Consider the following 18,293-nt stretch of genomic DNA (forward strand, 5'->3'; position numbering starts at 1 on the left):
ACCTTGACAGGAGGGTTGGTCTTCAGTAAATAGACTCCATGGCCCAGCTGTTTATCCACCTCGACTGGACCAACCCACTTAGGTGCGAGACCTGCGTGAAACCCTCCAATCTTATTACTGACTGGTTAGTAACGTCACAGTACTTGTTGGCCTGGTAGGAAGATCTGCATCTCTTCGACATCTTGAGCCTTGGCCTGGGAAGGGATCTCTTCTCGGTCAAAGCTTGCTTCTCCTCGATATTCAGCTGCTGCTGCCACTCTGCCAGGAGAACAGCTGCATCATCTTGACCCGAAGTGGATGGTGGATGAATCTCCCAATCCCCATGCCATACAGCTGTCAACCAAGAAACAGCTCTGCTGGGGAATAGCCGGTGACACGGTTGATGTGTCGTCGCAGGGCAAAGAGTGACTGCGGTATCCGACGGTCCGACAGTTGGTCTTTGTCTATCAGGTGGACTCGTAGCATCCTTTTCAGTTCTTGGTTCCGTCGTATTTGCCTTTGGGTTGTAGATAGGAGTGGTCCAGTGCTCCACACCCCATTCTGTCATCATTTACTGCGACTTCCTTGACATGAACTGACTCCCGTTGTCAGACAGAATGCACTGTGGATAACTGTAGCGGCTGAATACTTCATCTTGTAGCAGACTGGTGATGCGTCCCGTCGTAACTTCAGGTATCAGACGGCCTCAATCCATCTGGTGAAGAGGTCAGTGATTACTAGGAGTCCTGTTTTACCCCGTAGTGTTCTAGGCTAAGGACCCATCAAGTCCAGGGCTATGACCTCCCACAGGTGTTGTGGCCTTCTTCCTCATTGGCTGGAATCTGCCTTCGTGTTGCTCACCTTGGTGCAGGCACAAATGTAGCACCCCTTCACATAATCCAGGATGTCTTTCCGCATGCTGACCCAGAAGAATCTTCATAGGAGGGACTGATACGTTTCTTCGCCTTCTGTGTGTCCGGCTTCTGTGCTGTCGTGGAACTTCGAGGATGTCCGTCGTATGCTGTATGGGGATCACCACTATTGCAGGCATGTCAGAGAGGTGCGACCTGTACATCAAGAGTCCTCCGTCAACCCGGAAGTTCTGGTAGCACATCTTGAATTCCCCCGGGACAAGTCGACTATCTGTGTTCTGTCTCCTAATCCACTGCATCATGGTCCTACAGAGCTTGTCTTGTTCCTGCCACTGATCACTCCCAGATCAAGATTCTTCTTGATGGTCATAATGACAGGTTTCTTAGGTTCACTCTTGAATTTCTGTGGGAACTCCCTCTCAATAGTGCTCCTAGCTTCAGGTTCCATCGCTGGGTGTCGAGATAAGCTATCTGCTCCTATGTTCATCAGTTCTGGGACATGACACACATCGAAATCAAATTCTGCGATTAACATAGCCCATCACATCATTTTAGATTTTGAGCCGGAGACCGAGGTCAACCACTTGAGAGTGGCGTTATCGGTGTAGAGCTGGAACTTCCTTCCCTCCAAGAAGCCTCTGAATTTGCCCATGGCCCACACCACAGCCAAGGCTTCCTTCTCGGCAGTACAGTAGCGTAGTTCAGTGGGAGATAGCTTTCTGCTAGCACACTCGATGATGTCCCTTTCTACAGATTCTGTGGTAGTGTGGTTAAAAAATATTTGTGACCAGGATTAGGAGAGGGTTTTTCTTATTTTTTTTTTCTTTGCTTGTAGTTTAACATCACAGTAACTTGGGTAAGTTGGAGAGTTTGAGGGAGATAATTAGGATTCTCTCAGAAGTCAGGAAAGAAGGTAGGCCTCCCTCAAACAATGTACAGGATACAGTAGGTGTGAAAGAGGGATGGAAAGGAAAGCGAGGAATTGCAGAAGACAGGTGGTCTAATGTTCTTAGGGGAAGGAGATTGCCGGCTACGGGCTCTATTCAGGATCAGAGTTCAGGACAGGTGTCAGTGTCAGTACGAGTCATTGCAGGTAGAAAAACAGAGGGAAGATGAGGAACAGGGAACTGTTGCTGAGATGTGTGGAAGTAGGAGGAAGGGAAAAGGTAGAAAAGGGAAATGCAGAGTAGAGGATAGGAAAAGACAGGTGGAACAGGGTCATGGGAGGGAGAAAAGGGAGGAGGAAGTAGCTTCTGCAGCCATCAGGAAAGATAGGGCTGACTAGGAGGGAAGGGAAGGGGATCAAATAAGGTGGGTAGGGTTGAGGTTCTGGTCATCAGGGATTCCATTGTTAGACATGTGGGGAAAGTGTGTGGAGGAAAAGGAACCAAGGTAGAATGTTATCCAGGAATTAGGTTGAGGCAGATGTTGAGGAAAGTAGAAGAGAAGGAGGACGGAAAGGAGAGGGTGGTAGTGTTTCATGTTGGTACCAAAAGCGTAAGGCAGTTGGTATAAGTACCAACATGGTTGGGGATGTATGGGATCTGGTAAATGCCGTACGGGGGAAAGCGGAGATTGGTATCAGTGGAATACTGTGTAGGAGTGATACTGATTGGAGGGTGATTGAGGATTTAAATGAGACTATGGACTGGGTATGTGGGAAACTGGGAGTGAGATTTCTATATCCTAATGGGTGGGTAGGAGATAGGGATGTGCATTCAGATGGCCTTCACTTAAACCACAGTAGTACGTATAAGTAAGGAAGTTTGTTTGGAAGGGTAACAGGGAGTTACATTCAGGGAAACAGGGTAGTCTAGGGAGCAGTGATAAGGGTACAGGGATCTGGAAATCAAGTAGGGATGACATAAAAATGTTAGTGTTGAACAGTAGAAGTATTGTAAAGAAAGGAATATAATTAAGTAATTTAATATATATTTACCAGTTATTGTAATAGGAGTTGAATCATGACTGAGAAATGATATATAGGATGCCGAAATTTTCTCACAGAACTGGAGTGTGTATCGTAGAGATAGGATAGGAATGGTGGGGGTATCATTCTTGTGAAAGAAGAATTTGTAAGCTCCAAAAAAATTAAAGATGACAAACATGAAATTCTACGTGTAAGGCTCATTTCTTAAGATAATAGGCAACTTGATATCTTTGGAATGTACAGACTGGGAACGGGTAGCGCTGATGCTGATTCAGGATTATTTGATAAGATAATCATGTATGTGGGAAACGACAAGGAAAGAAATGTGATTGTAACAGGAGATCTGAATTTACCAAAAGTCAATTGGGAAGGTAATGCAAACGACAGGAAGCATGACCAAAAAATTGCAAATAAGCTAATTTGGGAAGGAGAGTTGATCCAGAAAGTGACGGAATCAGCAAGATGGAAAAGTATCCTGCACGTGGTGCTAGTAAAACCGATGATCTCTATAGAGAAACCAAAGTAATAGATGGTATTAGTGATGGTATTAGTATTAGTGTCATAGTTACAAATAAATGTGATAAAAAGGAAGGTCTTAAAAGTAGGACTATTAGGCAGTATCATATGGCTGATAAAGCAGGCATGGGGGAGTTTAAAGAAAATAACTATGATCGATGGAAAATGGTAAATATAAATGTAAACAGACTCTGGGATGGGTTTAAAGCAATTGTTGAGGAATGTGAAAACAGGTTTGTACCTTTAAAGGTGGTAAGGAATGGTAAAGACCCAAATTATTATAATAGAGAAATAGAAAGACTAAGAATGAAGTGCAGATTGGAAAGAAAGAGAGTTAGAAATGGCTGTGGAATTAAGGAGAAATTCAAGGAACTTACTGGGAAGTTGAATCTAGCAAAGAAGTCAGCTAAGAATAACGTGAATCCTGGGGCTGTACTTTAAGGCCACAGCCACTTCCTTCCCATTCCTAGCCTTTTCCTGTCACATCGTCGCCATAAGACCTATCTGTGTCAGTGCGATGTAAAGCAACTTGGAAAAGAGGATAACAAGATGGCAAGCATAATTGGCAGTCATACAAATTTTAGTGAAAAATGGAAGGGTATGTATAGGTACTTTAAGGCAGAAATGGGTACCAAGGAGGACATTCCAGGAATCATTAATGAACAAGGGGAGTGTGTATGTGAGGATGTTCAAAAGGCTGAAGTATTCAGTCAGCAGTATGTTAAGATTGTTGGTTACAAGAATAATGTCCTCCAGATAGAGGAGGTGAATAATGCTAAAGAAGTATTAAAATGTGCATACCGTATGATAACAATATCTATATACATAAAGTAAGAGTTTTGTCTGTACATTGCTCAGAATTTAAAAAAGGATGGCTTTTATATATTGGTCATGTCCACAGTAACAAGGAAATGCAATTTTCAATTTTCCGTAATTTCTGTCTGTCTGTCTGTCCGTCCAAGCATCACAAGAAAACGGCTGAAGAGAATTTAATGAAAATCAGTATGCAAAGTCAGGGAATAAGTTGCAACTATCTAGGATATAAATAATTGTATTCACGCTGAGTGAAATGGTAGTTTAGGGGAAGGCCTATGAAAATCGGCATGCAAAGTCGGAGCATAAGTTGCTACAATCTTTTTTTTTTTTTTTTTTTTTTTTTTTTGCTATCTGCTTTACGTTGCACTGACACAGATAGGTCTTATGGCGACGATGGGATAGGAAAGGCCTAGTAATTGGAAGGAAGCGGCCGTGGCCTTAATTAAGGTACAGCCGAGGCATTTGCCTGGTGTGAAAATGGGAAACCACAAGAAAACCATCTTCAGGGTTGTTGACAATGGGGCTCGAACCCACTATCTCCCAATTAATGGATACTGGCCGCACTTAAGTGACTGCAGCTATCGAGTTCGGTTTGCTACAATCTAGGATATAAATAATTGTATTAACACTGAGAAACATGGTAGTTTAGGGAAAGGCCTAAATTTTAATTCTCACATATTTAAGTTATTAGTGGCCCTATTTTAATGAAAATCTGTATGCAAAGTCGGGGAATAAGTTGCTATATTCTTGGCCATAAATAATTTTATTCACTTTGAGTGAAATGGTAGTTTAGGGGAAGGCCTAAAATTTAATTCTCAAATATTTTTTTATTAGATGTCATATCGAAATACTACATAACTGAAGGTAAATAGTATTAAATCATTTATGTCTTATACATTGTTACCATACCGGCTATGATCACAAAGATATTCATGAATTTGAATTTTTGTTACTAAGTGCATATCAGCGCCAAGTCACGAGAAAGTGGGTAAACGGAATTTAACGAATATCGGTATGCAAAGGTGGAGAATAAGGAACTACAGTCTACGCTATAAGTCATTTTATAAATCACAGAGTCGAAAGAAAACTAAATGTGAAGGCCTACAATATAAAAAGCTCATAACATTGATCAACAATAACATTACACTGACCATTGTTTGTTGTAATGTACTTTGTTCTGTTGCCACTCATCTCCGGTAGATGGGATTACTGCTGCATGCTGAGTATTGTTTTATTTGCTTTACGTCGCACTGACACAGATAGGTCTTATGGTGACGATGTGATAGGAAATGGCTAGGAGCTGCAAGGAAGCGGTCTTGGCCTTAATTAAGGTACATTCCCAGCATTTGCCTGGTGTAAAAGTGGGAAACCATGGAATACCATCTTGAGCGCTGCCGACAGTGGGGTTCAAACTCAGTATGTCCCGGATGCAAGCTCACAGCTGCACACCCCTAACCACACGGCCAACTCGCCTGGTCATACAGAGTGTAACAGCCTGCCTGAACATTGACGGGAAGTAGCTGGGGAGCTAGATAACTTTCTTCTTTAGCATGCCATTCCTCTGGTTCGTAAATTTGCTGATACTACTGGTATGTAACACACTGATTCATCAAACTATTCAATCCCTACTCTGAGGCACTGACTGGAATAAGCAGTGTTCATATTTAACGGAATAATGTCAGAGGAATGTTCACGGTAGACTGCGGCCTGGTCATTCCAGCTCTGGAACTTTGGACTGTTAGACTGGCACTGTACTACTGTTCGTTAAAAGTGATAAAATGTGCGATTTTTCATTTGATCAAGTATTTTATATGACAACATTGCTTTTAATGGCTACATTCCTACCCACATTTTTTAAAATGAAATATGTTGACTTTGTTAGGAAAACCACGAAGTCAGTCTTTCTGAGAATCCCGTAGCGAAGCACGGGTGCATCAGCTAGTTTACAATATGATAAAAAATTTGAAAACCAGAAAAGCAGTTGGAATTGATAAGATTTCTTTGGATATATCAAAGACAATTGGTTGGGATATAGTACCATTTCTGAAACACCTATTTGATTATTGTTTGCATGAAGGAGCTATACCAAATAAATGGAGAGTTGCTATAGTAGCCCTTGTGTATAAAGGAAAGGGTGAGATATAAAGCTGAAAATTACAGGCCAGCAAGTTTGACTGCATCGCAATTGACCTGTCTAAAGCATTTGATAGGGTGGATCATGGGAGACTACTGGCAAAAATGAGTGCAATTGGACTAGACAAAACAGTGACTGAATGGGTTGCTATATTTCTAGAAAATAGATCTCAAATAATTATAGTAAACAAAGCTTTATCTGACCCTGTAATAATTAAGAGGGGAATTCCTCAAGGCAGTATTATTGGACCTTTATGTTTTCTTATATACAGGGTGAAGCGTAATTCACGCACTCGGGTGTCGCAGCGCGACTCCTCACGTGCCAGCAATAAAAAAATGTCTCTTACAAAATTTCGTCTGGCGAGTATATCCAGTAGAAAACGGACGTTAAAGAGTAGTAATCTGGCAACACTGTAACCATATGTAGGGTAACTACCGCTGTCAGCACGCCCACGTCGTGCTGTACAGTTGGTACAGTGGATAGAGCTTTTGGTTGGCATGCAGGAGGTCGATGGTTCGATCCTGGGTTGAGGCACATTTTTTTATTTGCTAATTTCCATCTGACATTGCCTACTGTGACACAGTTAGACACCGTTTCTGAGATCACATGTATCCTACATTTACAACATAATAATAATAATAATAATAATAATAATAATAATAATAATAATAATAATAATAATAATAATACATTCAGATACGTCGCCTCTGTGGTGTAGTGGTTAGCGTGATTAGCTGCCACCCCCGGAGGTCCGGGTTCGATTCCCGGCTCTGCTACGAAAATTTGAAAAAGTGGTACGAGGGCTGGAACGGGGTCCACTCAGCCTCGGAAAGTCAACTGAGTAGAGGTGGGTTCGATTCCCACCTTAGCCATCCTCGAAGTGGTTTTCCGTGGTTTCTCACTTCTCCTTCCCTCTTCCTTGTCTATCCCTTCCAATCTTCCCATCCCTCCACAAGGCCCCTGTTCAGCATAGCAGGTGAGGTCGCCTGGACGAGGTACTGGTCATTCTCCCCAGTTGTATCCCCCGACCAAGAGTCTGAAGCTCCAGGACACTGCCCTTGAGGCGGTAGAGGTGGGATCCCTCGCTGAGTCCGAGGGAAAAGCCGAACCTGGAGGGTAAACAGATGATGATGATGATGATGATGATGATGATGATGAGATACGTACTAAACAGCATGCGGTTACCAGACGCAACACGCAATGTTGAAAGACAGAATTATTGGGACCATGGTGATAACACATTCAAATTGTAACCGAGTTTGGACATTATTCGCAGAGCACGTTGCTAGGCCTACTGGTAACGTAAGGCCCTAACGAAATGTAATGGACCTGAACGAGGCAAGAATAATAGTTGGTACTAATCTATGGGACCATTGGAGGAGGGTACAAAGAAAACAGGTTTCACATCTAGTAGATGAAGTGGTGCGAATAAATTCACGCCCACGACGTGGAAAGGGCAACTTTCAAAGCTGACCAATGAAAACAATTGTTCGTCCATTTCTAGGATCGTAGTATGTAAGTGCAAATGGTTTCTAGAGGACCCACTGCAATCGCTGTTGACGATTAAGATGCCAGATACCATACCACCTGGACTACATTTACGAAATAAAAAACATACGCCTCAACCCAGGATCGACCACTCGACCTCCTGCATGCTAACCCAAAACTCTATCCATTGCACCAACTGTACAATACGAGTAATGTCCGCTGACAGAGGTAGTTACCCTACATGTGGTTACAGTGTTGCCAGATTGCTAATCTTCAACGTCGTTTTTCTGCCGGATATACTCGCAAGATGAAATTTTGTAAGAGACATTTTTTTATTGCTTGCATGTGAGGAGTCGAGCTGCGATGCCCGAGTGCGCGAATTACGCTTCACCCTGTATATATATAAATAATATAAGTAAAGAAGTAGAATCAGAAAGAGATAAGGCTTTTTGCAGATGTTATTCTCTATAGAGTGATAAATAAGTTACAAGATTGTGAGCAACTGCAAAATGACCTTGATAATGTTGTGAGATGAACATCAGGCAATGGTCGGATGATAAACTGGCTTAAAAGGCAGGTTGTGAGTTTCACAAATAGGAAAAGTCCTCTCAGTTTTAATTACTGCATTGATGGGATGAAAGTTCCTTTTGAAATCATTGTAAGTATCCAGTTGTTAATATAAGGAAAGAAAGGGGTAATCACATGAATGGGATAGTAAATAAAGGGTACAGATGTCTGCACATGGTTGTGAGGGTGTTTAGGGGTTGAAGTAAGTATGTAAAGAGAGGGCATATAAGTCTCTGGTAAGACCCCAACTAGAGTATGGTGTCAGAGTATGGGACCCTCTCCAGGATTACTTGATTCAAGAACTGGAAAAAATCCAAAGAAAAGCAGCTCGATTTGTTCTGGGTGATATCCGTAAAAAGAGCCATGTTACAAAAATGTTGCAAAGTTTGGGCTGGAAAGAATTGGGGGAAAGAAGACAAGCTGCTCGACAGTTCCAAGCTGTCAGCGGAGAGATAGCGTGGAATGACATTAGTTTGAGTGGTGTCTAAAAGTAGGGAAGATCACAATATGAAAATAAATTTGGAATTCAACAGGACAAATTGAGGCAAATGTTCATTTATAGGAAGGGGAGTTAGGGATTTGAATAACTTACCAATGGAGATGTTCAATAAATTTCCAATTTCTACGCAATCATTTAAGAAAAGTCTAGGAAAACAACAGATAAGGAATCTGCCATCTGACTGGCTGCCCTAAATGAAGTTCAGTATTGATTGATTGATTGATTGATTGATTGATTGATTGATTGATAAATATTGTGTGATGAAGGGATAGGATTGGGAAGGAAGCAAATGTGGCCCAGTGTTGCCAACACCTAATTTTTTTTCTTAGCCTAAATCACACTTGAAAATTTACTATAAATCCATTACAAATGAAACAAAAATTTGAATGCAGCATACTGGTATTTTTATTGAACAAGTTATAAGGAATAAGCATTCTCGCTAACCAAAGTTGATTATTAAAACAATAATTCTTTAGTATCATGCTTATCTGCCCCCAGTTCTGTGGTTGTGGTGCTGGGTTTTATTGTCTTCTGGTAAGCTGTCATCGTACTACACAGAAATTGTCTTCAACAGAGGGTGATGGAGGGAAAAATAGATGGAAGGAAAGGAAGAGGAAGAAGGTTTGGAATGTTAACAGATGTCAAACAAGGGAGAAGCTATGAACAACTGAAGCAAGATGCTCAGGACAGAGAATCATGGAGGCTGTCCAATTGATACCTGTCTCAGGACAGATTCACAGAAGAAGAATAATAAGAAATATGACAGTCTTAGTTTGTCACACACAGAATCGAGTTCACCATTTCAGCTTTCAGTCTGTTTCTGACGGACATTTTCACAGAGTTTATCATGATGAAAGCTCCCCGACATCAGCATTAGACCATGGTGGTTTAACTAGCAACAAAATCTGAGAGATATTGGAATAGGAAAAGAAAAGTATAAAATTAGTTCACCTTTTCTTAAAGTTTCCTTTAAGACACATTTGTGTATTGACTACAAAAAAACCCAAATATGAGATCCTTAAATTGCAACTGGAATAGGATTTGAAGAATATCATTTTTATATGATACTACCTTATTACAAAATTTCATAATTTAACATTTTTCCAATCAATGGTTGTTACATTTGACCATCAAAAGCCTATTTTCAAAATTACAGATTAAGCTATTCACATCTCTCTCATTAATGACACTACACACCCTTTCACCACCCTTTGGCATTGTTTTGGAGCAATCAATAACATTTTCTGCAAAACATGGATATTTTGTGGGAATCAGCATTGAAATTCCTCAGCCAGACACAGCAGAAATGTTTTGCATCTACAATGATATATTTATTTTTTTCATTAGAACTTGTTTAACCCTCTCTTTTCATCAAAATACATAGTAAATTACATCATCACCATCATCTGAAATCCATTAAACCCATATTTTTTCAGCTAACAAAGTTAAAAATCCACTAAATGGAAATTCCACAAGTTGGCAACATTTCTATCATGATAATTAAGGTACAGCCCAAGCATTTTCCTGGTATAAAAATTAAAACCATGGAAAACCATGTTCAGGACTGCCGATCATGGGATTCACACCTGCGATCTCCCAAATTATGGCTACGCAGTATTTAAAGCACACCCAACTTGGTGATTTATATAGATGGCCTCAGACTTCAGACTGGAAAAGTCTCTGGCAAAGTATACATTTAATCTGTCATACAAGGATTCTAACTTCATATATACAAATGGTGAAGCATTCCAGTCCCATTACAAACCATGAGTTAAAACACATGTTTACGAAGGTGGAATTGAATACAAGATATAAACTTAATTACAATCAAAATTCATGTAAAAATGTTATCAAATGACAACAAACCTTCATTACAAACTTGTCTCCTTACCTGTTTCCAAGATAAAAGGAATTAAGTTCTTGTAGTTCTCTTTTGTGTTTGACAAGTGTATTTTCTGAATATTCAGAAGACCACGTTTTTTTCAAAACATGTAATTCTTCTTCGTTCTTCAAGCATTTGATCCACATCTCCTCAACTGCATCACGTGTATCACGTATTTCACACTCTAATGGAAATTCCTGAAAAAATTACAATAACTCGCTAGTACAGATACAACGATAAAGTACTAGATGGTAAGAGGAAAAGAAAAGAAAAAAAATATAAATACTGTTACAATCATGAAAATTCAAACTATATCTAAGATTACTGACTTAGCTGGTCACTCTGATGTCCAAACATTGGAATTTTCTATACAGATAGATGATGCTTTATTCATGGCGAAGTTAGGGCTCTATGACACCGCCTTACATTTAACCACTCCATTTACAATGTACAACATAATGTAGTAGTAGTATTGTAATAATAAAATTGAAAAATATAGTAGAACTTATCAGTTAAAAGGAGAATAATAAAACTTATTTTTCCACCTATTCAATACTTAACAAGCAATACAAAATTAGGATCTCATCCTTATATTATTGCCCTAATTATTAAAAACATAGTACATGTTTTGTTCATTTTCTGAACATCTTCAGCCATAATATGTCTTTACAAGGTTGATTGGTAACATTGATCTAGAATTTGTATATATGATTTGTCGTTAACAAACTTATTAATAACAATCTTTAAGAAACCTTATTAAATATAATTATGTATTACATCATATAATTAAAATACCTGATATGACATTTTGTTAGAATCTGACAGAAACTTTTTCACACGTTGTACCATTTAGAAATGAAACTATGATACACTCTCAAACAGTGGCGGTTTCTGGTATAGCGCAATGGAGCAATGCACCTCCAGTTTATATCAAATTGTACTCAGCTACTTAATTTTCACGATTCCTTTGTCATTCTCAAAGCTCGTGCTAAGCCCATCTGTCCGTAATATATTCGTACTGGCTTTCAATTCATGTGAGCAACGCATAGTCTGTAGCTGGAGACTCATCTGGAATAAACCTCCATTCAAGGCGACATCTCCGTCCGTACCTAGGCGAAGGGACCAGTGAGGTGCGGGGGGGAAGTCTGTCAGCATTAAGGCAAGACCTGGATATCGCAGAAAAGAATATTCGTGATGTAGGCATGCGCAGTATGCCACTCTCTCAAGTCTGTCGCAAGTTGTGTTGTTGGGGTAAGAAAACTGTAATAGTATGTGCCTGCCATCTGTTGCCCTTACAGGAATTTAACCAGGCAGCAGAGAATAGTGCACATAATTAGCGCTAGTGTTGAACAGCATCATTACTACCAAAAGTCATATTAAATTGCCAAATTCCAATTGATACCTCGTCCCAAATATATCAATACTTACTAAACATGTATTCATTTGCCTTCTTTGGAATAATTACTTTTTTGGAGAGAAACATAGCTTAAAAATCATTGAGGCAAAGAGTAGCGGGAAGGTAATACTAATGAAAACGCTAATTGACCAGCTCACACTAGTTCTTAAAATTAAGTTACTAACATTGTGAAAAGTGCGAACATTCATTCCTATAGTTTCCTCGTGTTTTTCAAGTGTGAAAAAAGTGTTTGTAAACATTTGAACTTAGTAATTATCATAATTCGTAATATTATTGTACGCTGTGCAAACATGTGAGTGTTTTTCTGCATCGTTGTGCCGGTCTGAAACTTAATTCTTAGGATATAAAGAAGTTACAATCTTTTGTCCGTGTGCGTGTGTGTGTGTGTGTGTGTGTGTGTTTGTGCGTTGTAGTTGCGTCCACAATCTTTGTGCCCCGGAAAGGTAAGGAGCTACATAATGAGTTTGAACAGTGTCCAGATACTTAAGAAAACAAACTATTCTTGTCTCTCTCTTGAGCGAAAACTTGAGATTAAGAATGCCGGGCGCCCAATGCCTGATCTTGATATAACGAGGCAGACTAAATGTAAAAGTACAGAAATCGTGCGTAAATTCAGACTGGATATATACAAAAGAACCGAATGGATCTGTGGGTGCGAAGTTACTAACAGGTTGTTTTGTTTTCCGTGTTTATGCTTCGTGAGTGATGAAAGCGAAGGGACTTGCACCAAAGTCGGAGTGGTAGATTTAGGACATTTGTCCCAAAAAATAAAGAAACACGAAAGTTCTAAATCTCATATGCTTGCCCAGTTAGAATTCGATCTTCTGGGAAGACACGATATCCGGCAGCAACTTGATTGTGCTTACAGGTAGTCTGTGGAAAGACACAACGATCAAGTACGGAAAAATCGTTATGTGCTCTCAAAAATTATCGACTGTGTCAAGTTCTGTGACGCGTTTGAGTTGGCATTGCGCGGGCATGACGAAACAAGTGAATCGTCGAATCCTGGCATATTTCGAGGCCTCGTTAATTTTAGTTCTGAAATTGATGTTGCATTAAAGGACCATCTGTCCAAAGCTACTGTTTTCAAAGGCACCTCGAAAGACATTCAGAATGAATTGCTTTCGTGCATGTTTGAAATCTGTCGCGAGAAAATAAAGAAGGAAATCACAAATGCGCACTTCATTTCGGTAATCACAGACGAGACCACCGATATATCAACTACAGCACAATTAGTTATTGTACTGCGCTACGTTCTTCCCAACGGTAAGCCAGTTGAAAGATTTTGGGGTTTCCTCTCACCCGCTAGTCATGATGCTAAGACAATAGCAGAGTGTTTAAAATCTTCTTTGAGCGATGTTGTTGATAGCCCAGATAAGTTAATTTCACAAAGTTACGATGGGGCAAATGTAATGAGTGGTCGCCATTCAGGAGTGCAAGCTCTCATCAGGGAAGATTGTAAGCATGCATATTATGTTCACTGTTATGCCCATTCATGGAACTTAGTCATGGCACAAGCGACAAGCCAGAATACGGATGTTCGTATATTTTTTGCAGATTTAAGTGAAATCCCCAGCTCCTTTCATAACTCACCGCAGCGATCAGGTGTATTGACCGAAGTAGTTGGTAGAAGAGTACCTCATGCTTCAAACACAAGGTGGAATTTTAAATCAAGGACCGTTGAAGTAGTTTACGAGAACAGAGATGCTCTCATCGAATGCCTTGATCAACTGGAAACTACCTCTCGACAGCCTAACACCATATTGCAAGCAAGAGGTTTGCGTTTAAAATGGGAGCACCCGTTATTTCAGTTCTGGTTGGCTGTTTTCCATCAGATAATGCCTCATGTGGACATTTTATACAGTCAGCTACAAAAGCGAAATTCAGATCCGTTGGAAGTCAAAGGCGCACTTTCAGGTTTCGAGGCTGCTATAGAAATGGTTCGGGAAAATAAAATTGACCACATTGCTGCATGATATACTGCCCCCGCCAGTGAAGGTATCAAGAGGGCCACTGCGTACCTCGAAATGAGTTGCGGCAAAAGAAGTTTGTGACACAGTCATTCTTCAAGCAAAGGAACGGTTTCAATTCACAAACTACCTTCTTGCAGCAAACTTGTTTCAAGCTGAGAATTTCGGCAGCTTTGAGAAGCAGTTTCCCCACTCACTTCTGTACAAAGCGTGTGAGGCCTACCCATTTCTCGACAAACCGAAACTGAGAACCGAACTTGAAATATTATACATGAGAAATGATTTTAGAACTGTTTCTGGGGCTACGACTTTGTTGCAATTTCTTTTAGAAAATAAGTTGCAGAACGTCTTTGATGAAAGCATAAAACTTTTAAATATAGTTATTACTATTCCCATGACGACATCTGAAGCAGAAAGGTGCTTCTCAACCCTGAAGAGAATAAAGACTTTCTTGCGCAGCACAATGACCGAGGATAGACTTAATGCTCTTGCTATGCTGTCAATTGAAAATGACTTGGTTCGAGACTGTGGACTTCAACAAAGCAGTTATAGATAAATTTGCATCCCTCAAGGAGCGCAGGATGGATTTTTTGTATAAGCTGTCTGCATAGGGTAAGTCAATTGTGAAACATTTCTAATTTTGCATGTGGTAAATATCGGCATGTATTGTCTGCTTCTCTCGTATTCGATCACATTTTCAAAACTTCTATCATCTTATTTTGGGAGGTCACGGCCCTCAACGGGAAAGGTGGAGGGGGGGGTGTGCAATTGTTTTCTTCTGTTGAACCCCCGGTGACGAAAGTCACGCGCCGCCACTGCTCTCAAAACAAATGAGATTAGGCATGATTATAATTTTGTTCATCCTCAAAAACATCTAACCCAATGTGCCATTATTTGCTATAGGTTATGATATTGCAACTCTTTAAATTATTTTTAACATTAGTACTTGTTGAAATCACATTTTTCTGTTGTCTTATCTAGGGTTTGACAATCTTGTGTGTGTAAGCAGGGTCTAGGTCAAATGGGGACACTCAAACTTTGTTGATAGATGAGTAGTGATTTCCCAAGCTATGTAAGTGAGCTTGTTGACATATCCCTTCTACTCCTACCTATGTTTCAGCTTGTGCTCTCAGCTGTTTGCCGACATTCTGGACTGAAGGAAGAAATTTGTTTTAATGTAACTTGAAGAATTTATTGGAAGTTATTTTTTAATTATTGTGCGAAGAAGAGGTAAATGGTATTATCATTTTATATTATGTACTTCAAGAATTGTAATATTGTGCTTTGGCAAAACGTGTGCTGTACATAACTTTTGGAACAGTAGGTACTGCACATGGAGAGATTAGGTGATGCAATTCCTCTCGCATCAGCAGTTTATAAAATGACCATATATGGTCATGCAATTGGATTGATCAGAATAACAACCTTTCCAAATGGCAAAAAACGGGAATCTAGAGAAATTCGGTGTCCTATTGGTTATTTATGATCGGGCCATTTCCGGCCTTCTGCTGGCTTCGTGTGCGTGATGTGATTCGGCCATTGTCTTTTTCATCTGACCGTACTTGTGAGCGTTCGCGCTCGAGGGCTACCCTCGGGGAACTCCTCCCTTTCTTGGTAAGTGCTATTTCTATGTTTTTCTATCATGTTGATTTTATTTAATTCCTTCTAGTGTTTTGGTATTTCCTGGTTTAATGTAACTTTCAGTATTTTAAATTCAATGTGTCTGAGTTTGCCCTAGATCCCCGTCGTCAATGATTTCAATTCTCTGAATGACTGTTTACGACAGACAATCACCTGCAATTTGTTACTGACAATATATTGTAATTCTGCATAATCTTATGATGTTAAACCCTGTGTTTTACAAATTTCCTTAAGTACCCTGATTATGTCTTCGTTTTGGTTTAGTGGATCTGTATCTTTTGTTAAAGTCTATTTAAACATCCTTTGTGAGTTAAGTATCAGCTGCTCTGGCATTTATTAATTTTGTTCTTGTATTTTTCATTTGTTAATTTTAATATAGTTGAGTTCGAGGTAGATGATCGCGAACCTTTTCTTCCCAATAACTGCATACCTTCCCATGGACCTCAATAGGGCTCCTTCACGTTCCACAATCCTTCCTTAGTAGTCGTTAGGCCTGTAAGTTGTTTCTCTTGCATATGGTTTGATTTTGCGTATTTATAAGTTAACCATCATGTTTCCAAGCTTAGATGTGAAACCACCACTACTTTGTTATATTTACTATTTCCTCTATTTATTTTATTATTATTATTGTGTGTTCACGCTCATGGCCTAATTCAGGTTATTTATTCTATTGCGTATTTTGTCATTTTCCGAGTTTATTATTATTATTATTATTATTATTATTATTATTATTATTATTATTATTATTATTGGTGTACGATCAAGAACAAATGTCCCATTTCTTTGGCTTTGGAGAAGTGACATTGCACCGTGTGGGACGGCATAAAACCATTTCTGCAAACAAGTGTAGCAAGAACGTCTTTCACACCACAAAATTCGTAACTTCTCTGTGTTGCCATTTCGTACTCGAATCGGGACTGGTCCGAATTCCACATATTGCATCCAGGATCTCTTCTCTTCATTAATGAATGTTACAAACATTTTAGCCACTTCATGTCATACTTCGTCTGCTTTAAACGTTTTATTGACTACTTTGGTTACTTTTCGGAACCGAATTTTCGAACGATTTTTAAGGTTTGTCAATTAGGAGTTTTTCTGGAGAGTGTGTTTGGGGCAATAAAACTCTCTACCCTCACCAATCCAACGTGCAATGTTTGATTTTGTGGCATATAAATAACACATCCTTGCCTTGGTGAACTCTTCTTTCACATAAGTTCAAACCATTGCACATTTCCCAATTTTTGACAATTCCATAAATTTGGCTCCAAGTCTTCTTATACTTCCACAGAGCATACATAGGTCCTTGTTCCTTTATTTTTTTATACACATGTCCAACAATGATTCGGAATCGTGATCTTCCACTGACTTACATTGTCTTCCTCGACCATTACAAGACATGTTATCTTCGTTAAACTCATCTCCGTGTTTGCGTTATTTTTTTTTTCAGTAATGTTGTCCCCTCCTCAACGCCATCTTCATCTTCTGAATCAACGAAAAAGGCTTCCTCCTCAATAAGTTTGCATTTTTCCTCCGAAACTGCATCGAACGCTGTCTTTATTTGTATGTACACGATATGCTCTGTCAGAAAGCTCTGTAGCTTCCTGAATATTAACGATGTGGGCATTAATAAGACCTGCAGTAATGTTGCAAGAGGTCATAATGCAAAAAAATCCAATGCGATCACCTGTATGTAGAGTAGCCATCAGCCGTGGAAAACTTGACCGTATAGAACAAAACTCGCCGTTCCATATACATAACTGTAGGCAGCCGTATGTGGTGGGGGAGAGTGGAGAACCGAACGAGTGGAGAGGGAAGACTAGGCAAGACAGCCGTTGGCTGTGAGCGCTGACGTGTGCTGACATGTACAGTACAATTCAGGACGTGCACTGCCAACTTGGAGCTCCCAAATGCCCCCTTAAAAAGGACCAGCAAAAAATTAGACCTCTGCTACCTGTTTCAGCTTAAAAAGACCTTCATGAATAAGCAAAAATCAAATCAAAATTCGCTGTCTGACTTCATACAGTTCCCTCGTGAGTTCAAGTGCCTGCCTTGCAATGCTTTTACCATCTGCTCTGACCATGTGACCATACCAGCGCAATCTTGCTTTCCTCATCTTATCCAGAATGGAAGCAACTCTGAACATGTTCAGTATGGTTTCATTTCTGATATGGTCAGTTCAAGTCATGTATCTCACGATATGCATCTCCACTGTTGAAGCAGTCACTTGCCTCTCTTCATTGCTAGTCAGCATTCAGACCCATAGAAAACCCAATGGATGGATTATCGTACAGTAGATCTTCGACATAAGGCACAGGAGGATCTTCTAGTCGCAGAGGACACTGGTGGCTTGAGGCCACTTTATCCAAACTGCACTGACATGAGATCAAGCATCCAGGAGAGTATCACCAATGGATGTTATGTGGAAACTGAGGTAATGAAAAGTCAGAGGTCACGACAAAAAGGGTACTATCGACTACAATACCTACGTAGTATCAAATGTTTGTATGCCGCACTTAAGTATTCCGTCTGTCAAGCTGAGCCACAGTCCAACATTATTAAGCCTTGTTTATGCAACAGATTTT

The 18,293-nt window shown here is 39.9% G+C and overlaps 1 protein-coding gene across 1 annotated transcript in view; it reads right to left on the bottom strand.

The window, feature by feature from the left end:
* Positions 1-18,293, bottom strand: part of LOC136866330 (protein regulator of cytokinesis 1) — a 168,377-nt gene that overhangs the window by 115,296 nt on the left and 34,788 nt on the right. Inside the window, exon 3 of the mRNA XM_067143185.2 lies at positions 10,693-10,880. Coding sequence (XP_066999286.2) covers positions 10,693-10,880 — 188 coding nt within the window. The remainder of the gene's footprint in view (positions 1-10,692; positions 10,881-18,293) is intronic.

Source organism: Anabrus simplex, chromosome 3 (assembly GCF_040414725.1).
Source record: "Anabrus simplex isolate iqAnaSimp1 chromosome 3, ASM4041472v1, whole genome shotgun sequence".
NCBI classification, from domain to species: Eukaryota; Metazoa; Arthropoda; class Insecta; order Orthoptera; family Tettigoniidae; genus Anabrus; species Anabrus simplex.